This window comes from Schistocerca serialis, chromosome 1, assembly GCF_023864345.2.
Source record: "Schistocerca serialis cubense isolate TAMUIC-IGC-003099 chromosome 1, iqSchSeri2.2, whole genome shotgun sequence".
NCBI lineage: Eukaryota > Metazoa > Arthropoda > Insecta > Orthoptera > Acrididae > Schistocerca > Schistocerca serialis.
The window spans coordinates 920,798,990-920,825,195 of record NC_064638.1 but is presented as its reverse complement, the minus strand read 5'-3'; the positions used below and the strand labels follow the sequence as shown (position 1 = coordinate 920,825,195).

Sequence of the window (26,206 nt, the reverse complement as noted above, 5' to 3'; positions counted from 1 at the left end):
TCGCTGCACTCCAGGATCTCTCTGCTGAGCAGAAGAAGGACATCAAGATATCTCAAATTATGCTTGCCGTAAATCGGTCAGATAATGTGAAAGGAAAATTTAAGGTAATTAATGGATTATATTTGCAAGAAAAACTTTGATCCGTTTGGAAAGAGGTGGCTACCAATGATTCCTAAACACATGCGCTTAAATGTTCTATAGAAATTCCATGACATACCTGAGGCCAGACATTCAGGATCTATTAAGGCATATGATAGAATCCGCAAGTGATTTTTCTGGCCAGGTTTATTTTGAAGTGTCCGTCAACATGTGTCGCACTGTCAAGAGTGCTAGAGGAGAAGGCAGTTTCTCAGAAACCACCTGGCATACTCATACCCATTCCACGCCTTTCCAGCGTGTTGGGATTGATTTCCTTGGACGATTTCCAACGTCTGCTAGTGACAATGGATGGATTATTGTTTGCACTGATTATCTGACACACTATGCCATTACAAAAGCCGTGAAAACAGCTGAAGCATCTGAGGTAGCCAAATTCATCATGGAAGACATTGTACTAAAACATGGTGCCCCAAGGTCGTTAATTACGGATCGAGGGAAAGTTTTTCAATAGAATCTTTCGACAGAGATAAACCATCGATTCAACATTACTCATCACATGATGACTGCCTACCATCCACAAACTAACGGGCATACTGAACGCCTTAATAAGACCTTGACCAACATTCTATCAATGTTCATAAATGCTGAGTAGAGCAACTGGGATGGGGGGCTACCTTTCGTGACGTTTGCCTACAACACTGCCAAACAAGACACCACAGGATTTACGTAATTTTTCTTGGTGCAGGGGTGTGAGGTGGTTACGATGATGGGCACTGTGTTTCCGTTACATCCTGATGACGTTGACGATGACTACATCGGCCAGATGTTAACCAGAGCTGAGGAATCTCGGCAGTTAGCTCGACTCCGCACGCTGCTGGCTCAAGGAAACAATCACCGAAGGTCTGACGTGAACCACTGCCCTGTTGTCTACCAGCCTGGTTGCCTCGTCTGGATCTTCACTCCTGTTCAGAAGATTGGTCTCTCTGGGAAGCTACTCAGGCGCTACTTTGGACCTTATAAGGTTGTAAGACAGCTGTCTGATGTTACTTATGAAGCTGAAGATTTCGACCCCAATACAAGATGATGAAAGATCAGAATGAAGCCCTACAAGGATACTGCACCCAAGGTAAATTCGCAACTCCAGCGACAGGGAAGAGGTGGAAAGGTGATGCAGAGTGTAGTGGCAAAGCAAGTTCTAAGAAGATCACCACCAGGGCAAGTATCAGTCATCAGGAGTCGGAGTAAGCAGGACTGATGGCTCATTCTAGGACTAGGACGACCTATCACTGAGACACTGTTCACTTAAGGAGGTAGCAATGTCACATAAGAAGCTGGGTAGCACTGTGGTGTAGTGGTTATGATACTAACCTGTTGTATGGAGAGTCGTGAGTTCGAAACCCACCGGGACTGTACAATTTTAATTTCCATATTAAGTTCGAGTACATTCTAGAAGTAGCCCCAAATGTCAAGAATCATTGTACTGGAATTTTCTGTAGCTGTATATATATTATATGTGTTCTGGCTGGAGGCAGTTCGCTCCATGCTCTTGTATGTGCAAGTGCTGAATAAACCTTCATTAAGTGAAGTTAGTGTTCGTCATCCATCTAATTATACCTTCTTCTACATGACAATATTGTCATTATTCCATCTAGATTTTCCATTGCTTAAAGTTAAGACAGAATGTATACAGGTTGGAAAAGTGAAGGCTGATGAAGTAAATGAAACTGTGACAAAATCCCCTGTATTAAATATACCTGAAATTTTTGTAGTAGGCCGCAGTGTAGCCAGTGTGCAAAAGGCAACTTTCAGTGAGTATACATTGTGCATTGGAAGAGTATTTGTGTATTGTATGAGGTTCAGTAGGCGCGATGTAGCGAATGCTGTATATCCATTTGCATTAAATAGTTAAACTGGATTTCATCCAATGATTTAAAACTCAGATGGGAAGCAGGGGGTTAGAACAGTTCTGCACACTGTTAAGCATTCTGGTGGTACCTCCCACCCCCCGCCCCACCCCCTTTCAGAGTTTTGAATAACAGCTTGTAAATTCCAGTGTTCCAGTTATATAAAAAGGATTGTCAATGAATTTACAGATGTTCACAAAAACAACAAGATTAAAAATGGGATGTCAAATAGTGCTTAGTAATTAAAACTTTTTTGCATAATAACTGACATGGTGGGTTAGGCAATAGGGATTGTGTGGTTCATCAATAATTTACAAACTTTAAGATTACGTGGACTTGGTTCAAATGGCTCTAAGCACTGTGGGACTTAACATCTGGTGTCATCAGTCCCATAGACTTAGAACTACTTAAACCCAACTAACCTAAGGACATCACACACATCCATGCCCGAGGCAGGATCCAAACCTGCAACCGTAGCAGCAGCGCAGTTCCGGACTGAAGCTCGTAGAGCCGCCCAACCACAGGTGCTGGCATTACCTGGACTTTTATGAATAGAGTTAACACAATATATTTTTTCTAATGAAAATAACTGTACTCTTCCAGTACCTGTCATCCACTTTAGTTTATGACACACACACTGTCAGTTTCTATGGTTAAAATACTGTGAGTTCTGAATGCCTGTTTTGTTGTTTGGAACTGTCAACTATCACTGCCTTGCCTGCTTAGCATGTTATTTTTTGCAGTTTTTCTCAGTTTTTCAATTGTTACTAGACAGGGGGAAAGGAAGGTAAAAGAAGATTCTCGAGCATGAAGAAAATCAGTTTCTTCAGGTTCTGGAAGCTGTGAAAAATGAGGTGCCCAGAGCACCTGCTAGTACACTGTATAAAATTCCCAGATCAGCGCTGGTGTATAAAAGTCCTGGAAAATACTCAGTTCAAAGACCTGTATACTGAGTGAAGAACGTGAACCTCACATAGGTAAGACCTATTGGAGAGTCAAAGGAATGGATTCCCCATTAATACAAGTCAACTAATAGAAAGTGCCCACAAACAAGTTCAGAGCTGGAGCTGGATATTCTATTAAAATATGGGAGGCCAAGCAAGAAAGACACTCAGAGATTACACAAAGAACTCCTGAGACAAAGACTCCATCAATATGCAATGTTACTGAAGGGGATATTGTTTCATGGATTGACAAAACTAAGAAATATTTGGAAGTTAAAAATCTGAAAGATTTATTTTTTTCCAATTGACAATGTGTATTTAACACAGATTAAACTGCTTTTGCCTTCTGCTAAAGGTGATAAAGTTGCTATGAACAGGTAACAGATATATTCACAAGATTGGGAATGACAGCAGCAGTGATGACTACCACTGTTGCTGGACAGATCCATTCCCACATGACATTTTTAAATATGAGACTCTCTGCTTTTATAACAAATCTTATACTAGATGAATAGGAAGTAGATAAATTTGAGTATGTATGGCTGTGTATGCCTATATTTTTTGAATTCATGCCAAATCTCTTCATACTGTGGCAAAAAGAACAACAGATCCAGCTGCCAACAACTTTTTTGGTGGATGATCATGGCTATTATCTGCCTTTCTTAGTTTTATGACCAAAATGGTGGTATTTTAGTGTGTCTGCCAGCAAAATCAACACAGTTGATGGGTGTTGCTGTCTTTCATCCAATTAAAGTGGCTTGTATGAGGACATTTGACAGGTTTATACATGCCAAGTGACAAGCATTATTATAGCACTTGTGAAAACATAAGTTTTGATCAAATTTTTTATTGTACTTTTGTTATTTTCTGTCTGTTTCACAATTTCAATACCTTTTGAAATATATTTAGAGCTTATTAAACTATAGGTTTGCCTGTGCATTGAATTCAGTCTGTCGTTTCCTAGGTCTCAGTTTTGTTTGCATACTGAACTCAACACTCATAAGAACTGCGTACATGAGCGCATATTTTTATAAGTAACTTTTTGCTGTCAGTAGCTGGAACCTGTCTTTTTTCTTGTAATTTGGAATCTGTCATTAGATTCAGGAAATATTTTGAATTGTTTCAAATTTCTCTTACATCAAATTATGTTTAAGTTTTGCTTACACATATCTCATGTTACTAAACTCATGCTAGTAATGAACTTAACACATTGTCAGAGGTTACATTCTTTTTGTGGTGAAGTAAACATAATGAATTTCATAATATTCCTTTAGCTCTACATCTAAATCAAAAGCTAATACCTTGCAAGCCAACACGGCGTTTGGCAGAGGGTACTTTCTATACCACTGTCACTTTCCCCATTTCCTGTTCAAGTCATTAATGGTTCATGGGGAAGACCGATTGCTGATGAGCTTCCAAGCCACCATTCAGCAGACAGTATGGTTTACTGACAGGTCATAAACATACATAGGTGCTGGCATTGGGGTATGTAGGGAGACTAGATAGAGAAATCTCTTGAGAGAAGCTGGTCACTGTACACCAGGCAGATATATGTGTGGAGGAGAATCCGCAAACTTGCTTGTAGCATCTACATTTATTCAGACAGCCAAGCAGCCCTGCAATGAGTTCAAAGACTTTAGCAAAATGCCATGATGCCCTTGTGAGACTAGGGAAAAGCAACAGGGTAAACCAGCTGTTGGTCACCGTTCACTCAGGAATTAATGGAGAAGAACAAGCTGACAGGTTGGCCGGGACAAATGTGATGACTTTATTTATTGGACCAGAATCTGTCCTATCCATCACTGAGGTGATAGTAAAATCAAATCTATGTAGCTGGATGAGGAGGCAGTATGTAGAATGCTGGATTATGATGCAAAAACAAAAACTTGACAAATACCAAATTTAAGTTGAATTACAGTCTATGAACAGCATGGCAGGATACATTACAGAGCACTGGTATAGAGAATGTGCAAGTTGCTTCTATACACCTCTAAGGTTGGGGAATTGTGTACTTATATCAGAGATTTCACATATTTTAAAGCTAGAGAAGATCTGACCACAATTAATGTAGAAAAACATTTTGAATTGGCAGCTGTTGAACTAACAAAGCTAGACATCTATAAGAAGTTAATCATTCTGTGTGTGTTTGTGCATGCCACTTACCTAGTGATAATGTGGACACTTTCTTAACAAATCAACTGAAGTCCTGGAAAGAATCTCACCTCCCAAAAGTACCATAATAATATGTGGAGTTATGAATATTAAGACAGGTGTTGAGGGTGAAATTAATAATAGCTTCCTAAACATATTGAGCACCTTTGTCATGGCACAAATGGTAAACACTGCTATAAAGGCATCAAAAAGATCGGCCTAAGTTTTAGACTATGTACTTACATATACAGACAACAAAAATTGCAAGATACACAGTTTTCTGATGAATTGTTAAGTCAACTCTAGGATGAGCTGTGTATGGAAAATAATGTAGATGCTAAGTTCTGTAAATTCTGCACATTGTTTAAATTTGTTTTTGAGGAGATGTTTCCAAAAGAACCCATTTCTATTGCAGTCACTAAGGAAAATAGACTGATAATTGTGATTATTAGAAAGTCCTCCCAGGCCCTTAAATTTCTCATTTCTTCACAAAAGTGCTATACTAATCAACAGTTCCTAGATTAGTATCACAGGTATAACAAAATATGCAGGAGGGCACTGCTTGCTGCAAAAAGTAATCATTTAATGGCAAAATAATATATAATGCAGAAAACAAATGTATAATAGTGTGGAGTGTTATAAAACAAGAAATTTAAAAAGTCAAGCATGAGTATAATAATAACAAATCAAATGAGAGGCAAAACAATAGAAAGTGCTCAGGAATTAGCAAATTTTGTAAATAATTGTTTCTCTGGTATTGTGAGAAAATCTGCAGCAACATTTTCCTGAAACACTTATAGCACCTATGATGACTTACACAAGCAAAATAATGATGTTTCCCACAACAGAGCTTGTAGTCAGGAAGACAATACAAAAACTGAAAAATCAGAAGTTGGCAGGCATAGATGAGGTTAGTGTCTCTGTTCTGAAGGCATACATAGATAGCCTACAATCTCTACTGTCGTCATTTTCAAAAATAACTGAAACAGTCATGAAAGAAAGAATAATAAGTTATATGAATAAATACAACCTTTTTAATGAAGTCTAGTTTGGTTTCTGAAGAGGGAAGTACAATATTGACTATTACAGAATTCAAGAGAGTGGTTCTTGAATCTCTTGAGAAGAATGATTATGGTACAGACATATTCTTAGACTTGTCCAAGGCTTTTAATGCTGTTGACCATGAAATACTACTAGACAAACTAGAAGCACTAGGTATTAGAGGAATAGTTAATGAGTGGTTCAAGTCTTACCTGGCAACAGGGTGTAAAAGGTGGCAATAGTTCACACATCTGCTGATAATACAATTTTAGTGAGACAATAGTCATAGAAGAAACATGTAAACATAGGTATTCCTGAGGATAGTGTACTGGGTCCAATTCTGTTCTTAATATACTACATCAATGATTTTCCAGACACTATAAGATATGGAGATAAAGTTCTCTTTACTGGTGGCAGCAGTGTAATAGTTACTGATAGAAAAAACCAGGAGTCTTATTAGAGAAAGCAATGTTGAACATAAAAAAAACAAAAACTGTGTCACTTTAAACATAGATGACAAATCTACAGATTTATATAGCACAGAATTCTTAGGGATACACATTGATTGTCAGATAATGATGAATGAACACACAAAGATGTTGGGAAAAGAGTGTTATCATCATGTTATGCATTTAGGGATCAGTTTGTAACAGCCTATGTCTTATGGTGACAAGAGCCAGTTTTGGACTTACATTTACCCAGGGAAAACAAATAAAAAAAACTTGAAACATGTTGTATCTGGCAATAACACTGTATAATAAATGGAACAAGGAAATGAAAAATGTTACTACAATATGCTTTTTTAAAAAGGCAGCTAAAATGTTCTTCATAAATAATGCATTCTACACAATTACAGGTTCCTTAGAATGTTCAGAGAAGTGGTTAGTAATGAAAAGAGATAACTACAGCACCTTGTCACATTTAAATGCATGTCCCCGATTTAGTACATTCACAAAAAATCATGTATCATGATACTCTCAAGTATTTCATGTATCCTGTGTGTTGTATATTCTGAGCTATTAATTTTCATTGTACTTCCAATACAATTCCAATAACATTGTGAAATTATACTTGGATAAATAATGATGATTAAATAAGATGTGTCAATGTTCTGGAACTTACTAACTAAAGATAAAAGCAAAATTTGTGTTCTTGTAATTCATGTTTTCAAATTTAGTATGAACTGTGAACAACTGTTATTGACAATGAGGATAAATCTTTTAACCTACCAAGTATAGTTTGTATTTTGAATCTATTAGACATATATATATATATATATTTTTTTTTTTTTTTTTTTTTTTTTTGTGGCAATGTATTAAACGCAGTTACAAGCTCTGGAATCCACTGATACTTTACATCTTCCTTTAATAAGTGTGTGTGGGGTCATTCTGTAACTGAAAACCACATTACCTGCTTCCTATAACAATTCACTAGCCTCAAAAACAAATGTAATTCCTTGCTCATCAATGGTGTTGAGAAACTTTGTGCAGTATACTCTAATCTCCAATCTGTATTTACTCCATTCTGACTAATTACATATCCCAATTAATTAACTTCTGTCAAAGCTACTCAGAGGCAAGATGCTAGATTTCTTACTGGTGGTTTTGATCAACATGTGAGTACAGTGAAACCTCTTTATAACGTTCCTCCATATAATGTTTTCCTCTACGTTACGTCCATTTTTTTCAGTCCCGACTTAAAGCCCATGTAAACAATGTTAAATTTTCCTCTTTACTGTGTTTCCTCTATATTACAATTTCCTCCATGTAACACTCATATTTTTGGAACCATGGTCAATTATTTACCTCTTTGTAATGTTTAAGTGACTGGATGTAGACACATCATTTTCCATTTTGTGGATTCACAGTTTGCACTGGCTCAGCAAGCCCACGCTGAGCATGTTTCATATGTCAGCGGCAGAACCCGGTCATGTGACATGCGACACACATTCTGCTTGCCATCTTTTTGGCGTCATTTCAGTCGATGCTTTGTATTCATAGAGTGGTGTGTGAGCTGAGCAGCAAACAATTCATGTGTCTAGTGAGAGTGTGTCTTCGATATAATGTTTTTTTTAAGCTTTCATCAGTGGACATGAGTGAAAAGTGGAAGAGCATTTCTCTGGAAGAGAAGGTTGCTGTTAATAAAAAAAGTGGAGGCATCTCCTGGTGTGGGTAGTGTGGAGCTAGCGGAGCAGTTTGAACTGGCCCCCTCAACACTCAACACTATTATGAAAAACAGATCATCGATAATGGAAGGGTTTGAGAATTGTGGAAATTCGAAATGCATGCATTTGAAACCATTGACTTACAATGAAATGGAGGAAGTTTTATTAACTTGGTTTCAGAGAATTTGATGCCAAAATGGGGAGTGCTGCAAGAAAAGTGCTGCTGTTTGTGGATAGATGTGTGGCACATCCACCAGACGTATCCTTTCTGAGAAATGTGAAAGTAATTTTCCTGCCACCCAACTGCACCAGCCATATGCAACCTTTGGACTTGGGAATAACACAAGCCCTTAAGGTTAAATACAGGGCAGCCCTTGTAAAAAAGGCTTTGACCAAAGAAAACCGGGAAGCCAGCAGAGCTCACAACTGAAGCTGAATGTTTTAAAGGCAATGAATTTAATTATGCACTCATGGAGGGAAGTCAGTGCTGAAACTATTAAAAACTGTTTCACAAAAGCGGGATTCTGTCAGAATGAGATGGCAGCTAGCTCCTGTGGAAGATGTTGCAAGTGATTTGCAAGAGTTTCAGGAGTTAATAGGCAGTGATTCTGTCACTTTTGAGGACTTTGTGTCTGTGGATGACAACGTGGCAACCACAGGAGTACAAAGTATTGAGGAGCTGACTGCAGAGAGAAGCTTGGAGAATAGCAGTGGTAGTGAAAGCAACAGTGACAATGAAGATGACCCTGTTCCCTCATATCCTAAGGCAGCTGAAGCCTTTGAAACATTCAGGAGATATATGATGGCCCATAGACATGAGGACAGAACAGTAGTTCAACTTGCTCATTTGGAGCAAGAAATGATTGCCGTAGAGTCTAGGAGAAATAGAAAACAAACATGCTTGCTTGAATATTTAAAAAAAATCATAGGTATGTGGTTTTCAGATTGCATAGGTTCCTAGAGTTTTGTGCAAATTTAAGTTCCATTTCATAATTTAATTATTAAAGTTATTTCTTTGTAACTTAATCTTTTTTAATCTGTATCATTTACTGTGTTTTTATGTAATATTTTCAGTATATCATAAACAAAATTTGGCTCATATTCTATAACTGGATCAACTGAAGAATGGGATACCACCTGTCAGCTTTGGACAATGATGTCATATCTTAGGAATCTGTTATAACTTTTTACAGTACAAACTGATCCATTTACTTTCACCCATTCACCTACCAGGCCCTATGTTTTAATTACAAAACACTAATCATTTGATACATTGATCATTTGCAATGAATATCACATTATAGTGTTGTGAAAATTTAAAATGTCATCTGTGGCACCATTTATCAAAGCTGATTAGTGGTATCCTGATCTTCAGTAATGCCCTATAATTATTAATTGGAATCCTTCCTCTTTATAATGTTCAGAATTTGTGGTCCCTTGAAAAATGTTATATAGAGGTTTCACTGTATTACAGAGATGCTTTGTGAACTGAAATGGGAATCCTTGGAGGGAAGGAGATGTTCCTTCTGAAAAACACTACTGAGAAAATTTAGAGAATCAATATTTGAAGCTGACTGCAGAACAATTCTACTGCCGCCAACATACATTTCACATAAGATCCACAAAGATAAGATAGGAACAGGAAAGGAAATGACAAATAGCGCTACAAGGTACCCTCCACCATATAGTGGCTTGTGGATAATGTATGTACATTTAAATGTGAAAGACATTTTTCTATGTTCTGGGTCAGGCTTGCTGAATGCAACATTTTAAAAAGTTCTGTGACCATTGTATAAGTACCTTCATGTATTTTCCAAACAATAATATCATTGAGATACATCACGTATTGTTTCAGCTTCAGCCCCTTCAGAATTCCATCTCACAAGCATCAAAATGTGCCTGGTACACAGTTATCCTCCAAACGTTGTACAAAACCAAATCCCCCATGCCTTATCTTTCCAGTCTCCCACCACCTCCCAGTCTCATCATCTGGCCACATAACGCAGTACCACTCAGGGCTGGAGCAACTGAATTACATTCTCTGCCAGGCTTTTGATTATCTCATGCCTGTAGTGAGAAATGTCCTGCCCACTACACTTCCCACCCCTCCCACAGTGGCATTCCACTGTCCACTGAACCTACACAATATACTTGTCCATCCTTACACAACCCCCGCTCCCAATCCCTTACCTCATGGCTCATACCCCTGTAATAGACCTAGATGCAAGACCTGTCCCATACATCCTCCAACTACCACCTACTCCAATCTGGTCACTAATATCATCTATCCCATCAAAGGAAGGGCTTGCTGTGAAACCAGTCATGTGGTCTACAATCTAAGCTGCAACCACTATGCTTCATTCTATGTAGGCATGACAACCAACGACCTGTCTGTCCACATGAATAGCCACTGACAAACTGCGGCCAAGAAACAAGTGGACCACCCTGTTGCTGAACACGCTGCCAAACATGATGTCCTTCATTTCAATGACTGCTTCAGAGCCTGAGCCATATAGATCCTCCCCACCAGTATCAACTTTTCTGAATTGTGCAGGTGGGAACTTTCCCTGCAATACATCCTATGTTCCCGTAACCCTCCTGGACTCAGCCTTCGTTAGTCACTGTCCTCACCCATCCAGCCCCTTCTCTGTTCCCATTACAGCACTACATGGTTGTCATTCCACCACCAACCCAGTCTTTTTATTTCTCTCCTTTTCCGCTACTCCCCCCCCCCCCCCCCCCTGCTCCCCACTTCTCCCCTTTCTCTCCTGACCACCGTCCGACCTGCAGCACTTCACCCTTCGCCAGCCCCACCTCCATACCCCAGCCTCCTCCTTGCCCCCACCCAGTCGCCACTCTCATCATGCACTGTGTGTGTGTGTGTGTGTGTGTGTTTCCATTTGTGAGTCTAGTGTTGACAAAGGCCTTAATGGCTGAAAGTTAAGTTTTAATTGTGAGAATCTTTTTGTTGCGCCTATCTGCGACTCGGCATCTCTGCTATATGGTGAGTAGCAACTTTCCTTCTCACAATTGTTACATTCTATCCTGGATTTTCAATTGTTTGACATAACTTTTTCTATATTCTTGTAACACAGTGAGTGAAAGAAGGGCAACAAAGATTCAAATTACATGCACATGATACCTCTGAATTCTTACATGACAGAGCTGAGAGTAATATCACAAATCACAAAAATTTACTCACAAGGTATTACAATGACCCTAATGGTGCCAGGCACTATTTACTATTTAAATGTGACTGCTGCAATTCTGACTTAATTTGCTTCTCTATTTAGCTACAGTTTAATTTTATAGACGGCTCATTATTTTCACAGCTTCATATCTTTTTTTCTTTCTCTCTCTTCGCTTTAGGACTAACATGAGAAGGTACAGATAGGAATATATTGGGATTCAAGGTGGTTATTTTACAGTTGTACATTAAAATATCCATATAAGTCAAGATAAAGTGACACAAAACAAGAGAAGTTTAAATTAGAAAAATTCCATTACATTTCACTTCATTTATAGGTGTACAGCATGCATTCACTGTCTCTGTCTACTTGTGAGGTTGCTTTATATCTTTCATGCTGGAATAAAATTTTCTTTATGCTGCTCCAACTTTTGGTCAGGTTGATCGTAGAATGATAAATTTTGATTTTGGTCAGATTCTTACAGGAGACCAGGGAAAACCACAGAACTAGTCTTCAGCCTCATGAGATATTTCATCTTTTTGTATGCTTTATCTTTTATTATAGTATTCCTGATAGGTGATACATACAATAGTGAGCTGAATACAGCACTTGTTCTGAATTGTTTTGACTATTTTTGATGTGTCTCAAGTGGGAGACTGAAAGATCGTTGAATTTAGATGTCGTAACATGCTAAATGTTGAATAATGAAATATTATTGAAAACAATTTCAGTAATCTTTGATTATACAACATGTAGCAACACAGATAGTAGGTAGCATCGAAGCTCCAACCAAAGATGTAACATGCTTGGTTTGTCTAGGACCTTTGGGATGGTAAAAGGTACTGCTCACATAATAGTCATCCAACATAGATGGCAGGAACATATTAACTATTATGCAACAAATGTCAACAAATATACAACAGCAATATCTTCCTGTGACTGGCAGCCTTGCTGCCAGTGCAGTTTGGCTTGGCTAGGGTGACTGTCTGGGTTTGCTTAACACTGAAGCACTGTTGGCAAATGGGCTGCACTCAGCCCTTGTGAGGCCAATGGAGCAGCTACTTGACTAAACAGCTCTGGTCACAAAAATCAACAAAGCCCAGGTGAGTGGTGTGCTGCCCACACACATTTTCTTTTAACTTGAGGCAGAGGTGCTTGTCGTTCTGTAAGCCATCTTAACTTAACAAAAAATATAATCTTGAGGATTCATGTAAAATGGTCTGCAGTTCAACTTGTTTAACAAAGGCAAGCAGATTTTGTCTGCCAGCTGAAGCAGTTCACTAACTTATTTCATGACTTGCAATACACATAATATTTAGTATCAGTTCAGCACTACTCGTAACAACCACAAATGTATTCACAAAGTGTCTTTGCAGTTAAATGCAGTGATGAAAAGCTTACATTGCATATTATGAAGCTGTGTAATGCACACAGTTCATCGCCAATGAAACTACTTGGGAAATTTGATTGTCATCACAGTGGCAGCTGCCCAGTAGTAATTGGTATTTATTAGTGTTTGTGTATGTGTTGCTGAAGTGGGTTCTTCATGACACATCAACACATTGGGATTTATATTCATGAACAGCTGTGCTCTCATCACACATAATAGCAGCTCTCATTTATAATATCAAATCTGTTGTGAGGAAGTGTTATTCATAGTTTTAATCATGCATAGCTACAATTCATTTTTCAACCACTGCACTCTATAATCAATCGAATCACAAGTGACACACCCAACTATAGGTTGTATGTTATATTGCTAGTCTCTGGATACGAAAATAGATTTACATCCCATCCTCACAATATAATATTCAAGTCTACCATCCCTATGCATGTCCAACTTCAGACTATACATACTATTAAAAGAGTTAATGTACTCATATTACCAAACTATCAGGTTCTCTAATTTTACTGAACAAAATTTTGCACCTATGCAGCTCAAATCTGAGTTTGTAGTACACAGTCTTATCTGGAAATCTACACCTAGGTCGTTCTTGTGTACAGAGCATGGACAGTACAGGGTGCACCTCATACCTTTACTCATCCAATCCCATACAATCATTACTTTCACAATGGTTCACTAAAACATGCAAATAAAACTAAAACTGAGTGAGACAGTGTTATCTTCAACATTGGACTAACTATGAATGAAAGAATGCACCTAACCTATATAAACCTCAGCAAAAATTGTGACTTATCTGTAATTCATTGGTTGATGCCTATCTGTGACTCAGCATCTCTACTATATGGTGAGTAGCAACTGTCGTATTCACAATATTGTTACGTTCCATCCTGTAGTTTCCATTGTTTCATTAGTTGGTGCACAACATCTGTTACATGATTTTATGTTACATTACTTTAAAAATAAATAATCATACCTGTAATTTCTTTTTAATAAAAAAAAGATATTAACCAACTCATGTGCCAATAGCACTGAAAATAACTTTATATTTTGTAGTGCTCAAAATGATATAACATATTAAATGCATAAGACAATTCTCTAGTCACAAGTGCATACTCATGGCTCTTCTTCTACTGCAGTTAAAATTGTCATACTTGTTTACACAGTATCATATTACTTCAAGATGTCCTGCAGTATGAAAAATGCCCTTCATTTGCAAAGGTCATCATTGTATGAAGATAAAAAAAATCCACTAAATAACAATAAAGCATGACTACCTTTACTAATTGCAAATCACTACAAATCATCTTGGACTCCATACACAGTGAAAAAAGTAGTAATTAATACAGTGGTAGTTTTAAAACACACTCACACACACACTCTTTCTCTCTCTTCATTCTGTGTCTACATGTATACACAATTTGTAAATTGAACATACATCAGTGAAAGTAGTTTACTAATAGTTTATGTATAGGTATATCTTTCTACTGCATGTAAAATGTTCAATTACATAGATTCACACTTTAGTAATCAATAAACATAATCCAGGTATATATCTAACTGTATACAGACAGAGCTACAAAACATTAATGGAAGCATCTTTTCAGATTGTATGAAGATACAGTCCCTTAATTCTGTTAGTTCCAGGACAGAGAAGTAAATAAACTCCAGTATGTGGCATCCTAGTAATATTGAATGGACCCATGTATAAGAAATGCCATTTCTTATTCCTTTTACTGAGGACTTAGTATAGTTCCTGATTAGTACTCTATCTCCCACAATAAAATATTGCATGATCGACGAATTTCAGTCAAAATGTTTCTTTCCTTGGTTTTTTTGTCTGTTAGCGTTAACATTGCTTGTTTTAATTTCTCTTCCCAAGAAATTTCATTCCTAGGGATGCTTGGAACTGGATGCACCCACTCACAGTTCTCTGATTTGTCAAGCAGCAATTCATTTTGTTGAAGTATGTTATAGGTTGTTAACTGTTACATCAAATAGGGTAATATAATTTAGCCATGTAATCTATTTATTAGAAGAGGATTTCACAGCCAAACAACTCTGGTCCTAGAACGGAGTTGAATGCTGCAATAAATGCATCTGAACATGCAAGCCAAATGGCAGCATTTTAAACTGATAGCTTCTACCTCATACAGGATTTTCCATGACTACTCAGGTAGAGGAATCTGCCAACAGGAGCACAAAGATCTGTGCTTGTTAGAAATTTGACCACATGAAACCTTGGAATTTGTTCCTCTATGTTTTCTGATCAGATACAGACAGGTACAATGATTTTTTAATGGGTCTGGAGTATATAACCAGTTTAACATTAGCTCCCAGCTTTGCTATTGCAATTAATGCAATACACCTTGGGCACATGTTCCATTCTAGCATTTTTTAATCTCTTTGGTGGTGGCAGGTCTTTTTGCCCACAGAACAGAGTAGGGATTGTGACAAAGTTTTGTGTGGAATGAAATTAGGGTGGTATTCATAACACTGGATTATACCAGGTCTCTATTCATAAACATTGGAATTCTTTAACAAAATGCTGGTTAAATCAGACTGCTGACTATTTCTTAAGTAATTAGATTCAGGTACTGTATTTACCACCTGCTCTTTAATAAAAGGAACTGCAGTCAACTCAGGTTACTGACTGTTTGCATATTTTCTCATGCTGATTAACTTCAGTTTTGTATCTTGTAAATTTGTACCTAGACCAACATCAGTTTTTAGCAGATGTACAGATTCTTCAGCACTGTCAATTTAAAGAAAGCATTTCCAAGAACAAAACCTGGTCCTCACATCCTTTTCCTGGAGACACGTCATTCTTAATATACATTCCACCACCAAGGAATCTACAACTAACGGCTACATTTCTCAGCTTAATAGGCAGGTGAGCCTGTTACTTTGTATTACAAGATTCAGCCTTGCAGCTCCTAGAATCTTGCAGTTACTGACTGGTTTTACACTCTCACATAATCTGTTGAATAAGTCAGTGGAGACTACATTAACAGCAGATCCTATGTCATATTATTATGGCTGGAAGATTACCTACAAAGGCAGTAACCACTGCTTGTGATACAGTAGAATGTTGCCCATTGCAATGATGTATGAGGGTTGGAACTTTAATAGTGGCAACTATTTATTTACAGCTTGTACAGAATAGATACATGTTTCAAAGTTTTACTGACTTTCAGAGTAGTCACCAGCATTGTGTGTAACCCGTTGCCAGCGATGTGGAAGTCGCAGGATACTCTTAGCAGTGCCAGTTTTGTTGACAGTTTGAGCAGCACGGTCTATTTCCCAATGAATTTGTAGCAGTTCTGAAGCAAATGCCATCAAGTGTTTCCTTTGTTTAGAAATTGAGTTGAACTTATGAGGGCTTAATTCAGGTTAGTGTAGTAGGTGGTATAGCACTTAACATCCCCATCTGCCAAACAAATCAATAACAGCTTGCACTGTACATGCTTGAGAATTGTCCTGCAAAATGATGGTCAGGTCCTGCAGAAAGTGTCATCACTTCTGTCTCTATGCTGTTCATTTTTGGAACACAGCCTACAACCATCTTAGAGACAGAAGTGACCATCATTTTGCAGGATAATGCTCAAGCACATACAGTGCAATCTGTTACTGGTTTTTTTGACTGATGGGGCTGCTAAGTGCTATATCACCTACAGTACTTCCCTGACTTAAGCCCTAGTGATTTCAAATCTACTTCTAAACCAAAGGAAACACTTCACGACATTCAATTCAGAGCTGCTACAAATTCGTTAAGCAATAGACTGTACCACTTGAACAGTCAACACAACTGACACTGCTAAGAGTATCCTATGACTTCCACATCACTGGCAACAGTTTATACACAATGCTGGTGACTACTTTGAAGGTCAGTAAAACTTTGAAACACGTATCTATTTTGTACGAACTGCAAATAAATAGTTGCCACTATTAAAGTTCCAACCCTCATACATCAGAGCAAAGTTCACCTCTAGTGTGTCCGTCCCCAGTAGCTGAGTGGTTAGTGTGACAGAATGTCAATCCTAAGGGCCTGGGTTTGGTTCCTGCTGGGTTGGAGATTTTCTCCGCTCAGGGACTGGATGTCGTGTTGTCCTAATCATCATCATTACATCACTATCGACGTGCAAGTCACCAAAGTGGCATCAAATTGAAAGACTTTCATCCGGTGAACAGTCTACCCAACGGGAGGCCCTAATCATATGTCATTTACATTTTACCTCTAATGTCATTCCTGTGACCATAAAACATCAAGTTAGTTCATATTACACTCTGCAACCATCATCTCAGCACTCCATAAGTTCACAATTGGTTTTCATATCCAAATGTGGACGCGGATTGTTTTTATTCTCCTCTGTATTTGATTCAGGTACTTTAACCTCTCTCATATATGTTATGAAAATTTTACCTTTACTATTTGTAGAACAAAAGAGTGAGGTATGGGGTCATTCCAATATCTAGTTCTGTTGATGTATTTTTTGCTGTGTCTTCTTGGACTACTCAGATGGTTATTAAGTGGTTTTGGGTTGAAAACCTCTTTGCAGTATCTTTCCTGTATCCATGAAGATCAACCTTAAGTGTAATCACTTACAAAATCTTTTTTCTGAACATCAGCCCACAAACATGGCAATGTTCTGCAAAATGTTCGTATAAGAACAATTGGATGGATGTTCTTTTTATCAGGCAATAACTCTTAGAATCGGTGATATTTTATCAGATTCTCTTAAAGTAGTGTGGAAGTAAATATTGGCACAGCCACCATTTTATATGGCAACTAATGCAATAATTGAGCCAGCAGCTGCATCATGTTCATTGTGGCCTATTTGATATTGGTTTGGAAGCATAAATATCTTCTGGAACATGTGCTACTGGTTTGGAAGCATAAATATCTTCCATGACATGTGCAACTGATCGATTGTCATGGACTATGTCCTTTACTTTGGTTAATTCCTCCTTTACATTTTCTGTCTGCTCACTTTTGCTATAGTGATAAATCTTTGTCTATCTTTTGTGACATTTTGGATTTTGATTTTTACCTGACTAAAGCAATCTGATTCAAGTCCAATCTCATTTATTATTTTGGAGACTGCTGCTTGGAACTTCACATCTACTGCTTAATTATTAGTGTGTCCTTTTCAGACATATAAGCTACTAATTTGTCTGAAAACTTTTTCCTTTGCATTTTGAACTGTTCATGCATCATCTTCTTCCTGTTTGGCAGCAAAATTATTTACTTTGTCTGAGAGCTGACAAAACAGTGTTTAATAATGTACTTGGCTTGTGCTTGTTTTATTTCAGGTACTTCATTGCTTAATTTCTGTATGGCCTCTAGTAAGCCTGCCTGTGCTAAGTTTAAAGCTGAATTTTCAGCTGAGATTTCCATCATCATAGCATCTCATTCGCTGAAATTTCTAACATGAGAGACTCTAGCTTTTCTGAATTTTTTGACACCATACAGCCTTGTCTTTCTAAAATTTCTATGCTGAGGATGTAGCCACTAGAGTTTCTGAAATTTCACCTATGCGATTTAACACTGGTCATTTTCCTAGCCATTACCTCCATTTTGTGGAACAGTTAGATCAATTGATCATTCAGTTGACCTCCCCAATTGGTGGAGTTTCCTACTTCAGGGGATGATTCTAGATTATTTGTCTCAATGGGATGCACATTGATTCAATAATTTTACCAAAACTTGAAATTAAATAGACCAAAACTTTAAATTAAATAGAAATGTCAAAACACATTTCCTCACTACCAGAACAATAAATAATATAACCTATTACTATGTTCAAATGAAATAATGACAGTCCCATCATAATAATCCTTGCAAAAAAGAAATGAAAACAAGATAGACAGCCTCCCTTGGATATAACAAATTACTAATTACAATAATTACTGTTGTATAATAAAAATTGCCTATAACTACTAGATTGAAACTTGAACAAATCTAAGACAGAAACTTGGTAGCAGGCAAGACAGTGTAGGAATAAGTAAAATTTCAAAGTTGCCATTAAGCTGCAAATGAAACAGGGTGACAAAGATACAAATTATGCACACATGATACTTCTGGATTCTTATGCAACCAAAAACAGAGATAATCATTATCTAAAATCATGAAAATGTTGTCAGGAGATCAATGGCAGATCATAGCTAAAACCTGAGGTGGTGGGGGTAGTGCTACAGAAATTTTTTAGCTTTCATTTTAAAATTGTGTGAAACAAATTTGTATAAAATGAAAAGTTATTCAGAACTTTGGTGAAATCATAAAAGAATCAAATCAAGCATTTCTATTCATTTTATCCCAAACTGTCGCAGTTCTAACTTGAGCTATTCATTTAAGAATGATACCCATTCATCTTATTTTAGCTTATGCAAAAAGAACTTGTGAAGAATTTTTTCCTCCATTGAAAGCACTGCAAGTGCATTTAGTCTTCCTGAATTCATAGAACTTCTTAGAAAAGTTCTTATTATTTACAGTGTCAAAAAGCAGCATTCTGCCTCTGATGCAAGTATGGGAATTGTTGGTCATTGAGAACATCATCTAACTTGTTTTCAGAGATCAATTTCAGAACTCATTAGTGTGATATATTCATCACTATCTGACCTACAGTAGAGTACTTCTACTTCAGTTTCAAGTTTTTCTGTATCAATGATTGGATATGCTTCAGTGGTTAGTACTATCTCTCCTTTAGGGTGTTCATTCTTAAAACTAATGAAGCATTTCTTGTTGAATAATTTGGCAGCTACTAAGTGTTTAGTGGAAAACTATCTGTCCATTATATCAACATACATAGAGTAACACACTTTCCTACCTATTGTCATGAGTGCCTGAAACATTCTCACAGTACTTTGAGTTTCTTACTTGTAAAATAGCAGTTCTGAAATTTATTCTAGGTCCTATATTCATTAACTTCAAACATACTAATTTCTGAAGATTCCATTTGTTGTAAATTATTTTAACAGGAGGCATAATCTGATGAAAAAGTTCTAAGCAAATCTGAAACTATAATCATTCAGGTATTTTAAAATTCCTGTTACTTGTGTAAAGGTTTGATCAGTGGAGGAATTTCTTATCAGGTGATGGAATGACCCAACAATTCAGTCGGATTGGTTGGCTTGCATAAATGATTTATTTACAGAGCATGATAGGATCACATGTCCATATTAGATTATGGTACGGGATGCACTCAAGTCTTCGTTCCATCCAAATATATAACTCTTTTCAATCACCAGCAATGCATGCTACATCATTTTTGATCTGTATTTGATGTTGACCGAATTTCAGTAAGGCAGTTTTTTAAAGTTTTATTATTATGGATGTGGAACACTGAGGCAGTGGTGAATAAAGGTTTTCAGAAATAACTGCAACCGGCCACTTTTTGTTACAGTTCAGTATTTACTACACCATGCCCAGTTTTGAAACACAGTTATTTTTGAGAACCATTTGTGTTTCAGTGATTTAACTTTCATGAACTCTGTTGAAGTACCACCTTGTAAAAGATGGACTCTGAATGTAGATCTCCATATCCTATTTGAGGATGGACACGCACTGTGGTGATTGTGAGAAAAATGTCAGAATTTATGAGACACATATATTCTAGTGTTTAATATAATATTTGGTGCATTTATCATTTTCAAATTAAGTCTACGTGCATAACAGCAAATGAAATGTACATTACTATAAACTGATTTTATTTTTGTTTGAACTCCAGCTTTTATGCCTTCCATTAACATTTAACCCAAAAACGGTCAATTACTGATAAAATTTGCGCTATCAAATACCTGAACTATCTGTTTTTGTCCATTTCCTTAGAGAATTATGCCCAACTGTTCTAAAACATATTGTGATAAGTGATCTGCAATTTGATTTTCTGGAATAAAGAATCCCCAAAAGTGCTCACGTATTTGTCCATTCAATACATAGTACAGAACAAAGACCATTTGAGTGTTATGAAATTTCACCCGTAACAGTCACAAAGGAAGCTTTTATAATTTCCACCCTTATCTCCTCCTGACACATTTATAGCAAGCAGTCTCATTCTGAATGGTCTTTGAAAGGCCTTTGAAAACTGCATTAATTTCTTCAAATTTGAATCTAATTTACATACAAAATTTTCTAATCCTCTAAATATCCCTGCATTTTCTGGATGATATTTTACATTATGTTCATTTATGGGGACCTCATCATTGATGACATAAAATATGTAAATGAGACCCTCAGTGATATAAGTTTAGCTCTCCTGCAGAGAGGAATATCTACACCCTGGCCTGCTTAGTTTGCTATGAACAATTTTAGTGTGTGCGTGCATTTCTGTTGTAGAGGTATGTCTGTTTTCAGTAATAAAGTGTGTGTCAACTGCATTTACAAGCATTCTGCTTAATGCTGTTTGTGTTTTCCCACTGGAATCAATACATATGTAAGGGAGTTTCAAAGTTTCCATAAAAATGCAGTCTATTAAATGCCGATTGACTGAAAGTCTGTTTGCCTTGCTATGTTGCACCTTCGTAGTTATGGTTCCTAAAAGTGACAGTGAAACTATATAATCAATTTGCAAGAGCTAACATGGAAATCAAAAGCATAATAGTGCAAGGTACCATTCAGAATCAAAGCTACGAATATATTTATTGTTGCTGCTTATGCATGGCAGAGGTGTTAGAGTACCTGGTCTTGATTGACATTTTCTTAAGTGTAACTTTCTCATTGAATGGTGAAAGCATAAGCTGTTTCAGTTCACTCACAGAGAGGACTGCAGAACTTATTTCTTAGGGATGCAAGGCCATTGTTAAAGTATTGTGTACAATAAAAGAATAACAAAAATGAATCAAATTAAACAGCTGAAATTCAGGAGGATAATAATCTTATTCTTCACTACCACATTCAAGAATATGTTACGTGGTTTGTAAGTACAAAAACACACACACACGCAAACCATTTTCCACAAGACTACCAGCATTTGTACTGAGGAAGAGACAGTGCTCTCATTCTTTGTAGCCTCACATGCACCTCCATATGTGCACATACACACAACAGACAGACACCACACTGCTGCAGTTCACATGCGATTCAGTGCAACTTTGATACAGCTAGATGAGCACCAACATGTAGGCAAGAGATTACTGAAGCATTTGTGTGTTTCCAATTTGCATGAAGTAAATATGAGAATGTTTTCTATGATGACTTTATTGCCTAACGCTCCAAACAGCACCAACATGCTGTCATTCTTTTCTGGGTCACCAGAGTTCAAACACTGGTAGTCCTCAGTAAGAGAATGAAGAACGTGTATGGGGCAGCATGTCTAGAACCACCATTGTGGAATGGTGTGCCAAGGGGTACTGCTACTTCACAATAACATCATATCACAAATGTTGTAATGCAGAAGTTACACCATCATAAGTGGGAATATTTGAGCAGCTGCCCTGCAGTCCTGATATGTACATGTGTGAGTATCATGCCTTTATTCCCATAAAAAAAGGCCTTGAAGGTTCATTGATTCCTGACAGACAAGGATTTGCAGCAGGCAGTGATGGACTTCGTCATGCAGTAAGACATGGTGTTTTACCAAAAGAGATCTTCAACCTGGTGCATTAGTGGGATGATTATCTCAATGCTCAAGGTAACTTTGCATGACTCGCATACTGACCCAGGACTGTATGACCTTTGAACAGAATTTTTTGAACATGCCTTATATCTTTTCCACAAACTGGAAGATGGCTACAGACACTAAGCTTCTTCTTCTTCTTCTGCTTTTACGGCCTCATTGGACCACTTCAGTCAATCATTTCTGGTCCTCTTCTTTGGTATTTTCCCCTTCCGAGTGGCCCAGTATCTCTTCATTCGTTCCGATGCTTTTCGTCGTTCCTCATCTATAAATACCCTTTTCATTGTATATCGTTTGTCAATTTTTGGTTTAAATCTTATTTCTGTGTCCCTCAACTTTTTTAAATTTGGCGTTTTGTTCTGCAAATCATCCAGAGTTATTTCCAGTTCTTCCATATCCTCTCTTATTTCCTTAAGCCATCCTCCTTGTTGTTTCAAATTCCAGAGTTTCTCAATAATTTTCCTTGATAATCTGGTTTCTGGTGTCCTCAGAATGTGACCACAAAAAGAGATCCTTTTCTTTCGTATAGTATCGGTGATGGGCTCCAGTTCTCTGTATACCACTTCATTTGGAACTATCCGCCGTTGCCCAGCTTTTTGATATTTCTTATTTATGCATGTTCTAGCAATTCTTCTCTCTACTTTTAAAATTTTGTCAATTCTGTTTTTCTGGGTGACTTTAAAAAGAGTTTCACTTCCGTATGTAACCTCTGGTTGAACCACCGTCTTGTAATGTTTTAATTTTGTTTTAATTGATAGACATTTTTTATTGTACGTAGACCATGTTAGTTTTTGAGCTTTTATCATTTTATTAGTTCTTGCTCGCCATGCAGGTTTCTCGTCCAATTTATGTGTTGTAATTTCACCCAGGTATTTAAATTGTTTCACTATTTTAATTTCCCTATTGTTCACTGTGATGTGATCTATTACAAGTGGATCCGTTACCATTATTTCAGTCTTTTCAAATGATATCTGGAGTCCTAATTTTTGTGCTATATTTTGTAAGCTTGTTATTTGTTTTGTGGCTTCCTGAATATTATTAGCTAGTAATGCTAGGTCATCAGCAAATCCCAAGCAATTTAGGTTTATTTTATCTTTCTTAGTTCCAATTTTAATATTCATAGGATTTTCCTTGTACCATTCTCTTTCACTATTTTAATTTCCCTATTGTTTACTGTGATGTGATCTATTACAAGTGGATCCGTTACCATTATTTCAGTCTTTTCAAATGATATCTGGAGTCCTAATTTTTGTGCTATATTTTGTAAGCTTGTTATTTGTTTCGTGGCTTCCTGAATATTATTAGCTAGTAATGCTAGGTCATCAGCAAATTCCAAGCAATTTAGGTTTATTTTATCTTTCTTAGTTCCAATTTTAATATTCATAGGATTTTCCTTGTACCATTCTCTCATTACATATTCAAGAGCACAATTGAATAGCAATGGTGATAAACAATCTCCCTGTCTCAACCCTGTTTTAATCGTAAATGGTTCAGATATTTCTCCTCTAAATTTTACTTTGGATTTGGTGTTTGTTAAGGTTAACTGTATCATTTTTATTAATTTAGGATGAAGTCCAAAATTCCTTAATATTTTCATCATTGAAGATCTATGGATGCAATCATACGCCTTTTTGAAATCTACAAAGGTTATGACTAGTTGTTTTTGCCTTCTTTTGTAGACATCCATAACTAACTTCAAGGTGATTATCTGTTCTGGGCAGCTTCTCCAGGATCTAAATCCTCCTTGATATTCTCCCAGTTCCAGTTCTAGTTGATCTTTACAGCGGTTGTATAGTATTCTTGACATGACCTTATACGTGCAGTCCAAAAGGGAAATTCCTCTATAGTTGTCTGGATTTGATTTTTCTCCTTTCTTATGTAATGGATGTATTATATAAGAAAGGAGAAAAGCTTCACAATTATATATTGTACAAGTAAAAAGACGGAGTACAGAAAAATGGGGCTCATTACAATAAATGTATGAAATGGCTTCACAGTTGTGAATATGGACAACGATCAGCTGTATAATGGAATGACAACAAAATTTGAGCCAGACTGGGACTCAAACCAAGATTTGCTGCTTAACCTGAGCGGTTGCCTTATTGTTAAGCTATCCGAGCATGCTTCATCACCAGACCCAAACTTTCATACATAATCAAACATGTGTCTACAACCTGCTCTTGTACGATCCATTATGGGTATTCCTGTACAGAGGAGACATTTTAATTGAAGGTTGCTTGCCTGGTGTCAATTGCTAAGTTTGATATTGCAGTGCCTGTGTTGTTCACAAATACAATGCAATTTTATGATAAATGTTTAATATTACAGAAATCTAACCCAAGGATCATGCAGTACCTCTCACCTATATGGAGCAAGACTTCCATATTGCCGGCCGTTGTGTCCGAGCAGTTCTAGGCACTTCAGTCTGGAACTGTGCTGCTGCTACAGTCACAGGTTCGAATCCTGCCTTGGGCATGGATGTGTGTGCTGTCCTTAGGTTACTTAGGTTTAAGTAGTTCTAAGTCTAGGGGACTGGTGACCTCAGATGTTAAGTCCTATAGTGCTTAGAGCCATTTGAACTTCCATATTTTTCAGAAATCCCTTTAATCCAACCTGAAAACTTAACACCACTGAACCTGTGGCTCCTGAGTTCCACATAACTCATAGTAAGAAGGGTTTAACTGCCTAAACAAAGAGATCCAGACCCGCCACAGTCCTGTGAGTCACTGTGTCTAAAAAAAACTGTTTCCTACCATGTACTACTATCTTCTATGCCAATAAAACAACACACTGCCCTTGGATATGTTTTTGTAGCATCAGAACGTATTTGGAATACCGTTCAGCGTGTTTGTAGTTCCCATTGCTTTTTAATGACTTATTGTTTGGGCTCTGTCCTTTCCCATTATGTCTATTACTTCTGCAGCCTTGCTTCCAGTGTCACATTTTCCCACATTTTCTATACTTTCAATACGATCCGAACGTCCAAAATGATAGCACCTCACGTCAGTATTGACTACAAGTTCTACATTCTAGCCACATAATTCTCGATAGACTCTTACTATCTTTGCAACAATCCATTTAGTTGTCAGCGTTTGATTATAGCTGAAGTGCAACGTAGGTCCATTATCACAGGCCAGTGAAAATTGATAGATGTTCTAATGCATTAATGAGGAACCACTTTATTCTGAAAAAAAGTTGAAATTTTGGCTACCAGGTGTAAATCTGATGCTATGAATGCAAGAAATACGCAGAGACATGCTTCCATACGTAACAGATTAGGAATGGGACATGGACAGAAAAGATCAAATAAGTGAGAAAGGAATAATGTTGATTCTATTATTAATCACAGCACCCTATGGTGTAAAATGTACCTCGTCACTCCATAGAATAGTGTCCAGCCACATGTCATGAACTTTGATCCATATCAGAAACCAAGGAGCAAATTCAGAACGTTGCTTCTGATCACGAGGTTTCAGTTGTTGTATGGGTATCAGTGTAAAATAGACTGCAAAGTTTTCCATATTGTTTACCATGGCATGGACAATTCTCGTGACACTGCAGGAGCACCAACACTACCTGGGGCACATGTTGCATGGTGAGTTAAAGCAAAAGCAATTTCATCAGTAGCTTCAACCAGCACAGGACGCCTTCCTCTCCCAGGTATCACACCAAGCTCATACATGTTTTTGAATTTAGTTG

General features: G+C 37.2%; 1 protein-coding gene across 1 annotated transcript; it reads left to right on the top strand.

Moving 5' to 3' along the window:
• The first annotated feature begins 8,835 nt into the window (after positions 1–8,835).
• LOC126448699 (major centromere autoantigen B-like) lies at positions 8,836–9,264 on the top strand. Its single transcript, XM_050090998.1, has one exon. It carries the CDS (start codon positions 8,836–8,838, stop codon positions 9,262–9,264), a length of 429 nt encoding a protein of 142 aa, XP_049946955.1.
• The last annotated feature ends 16,942 nt before the right edge of the window (positions 9,265–26,206 follow it).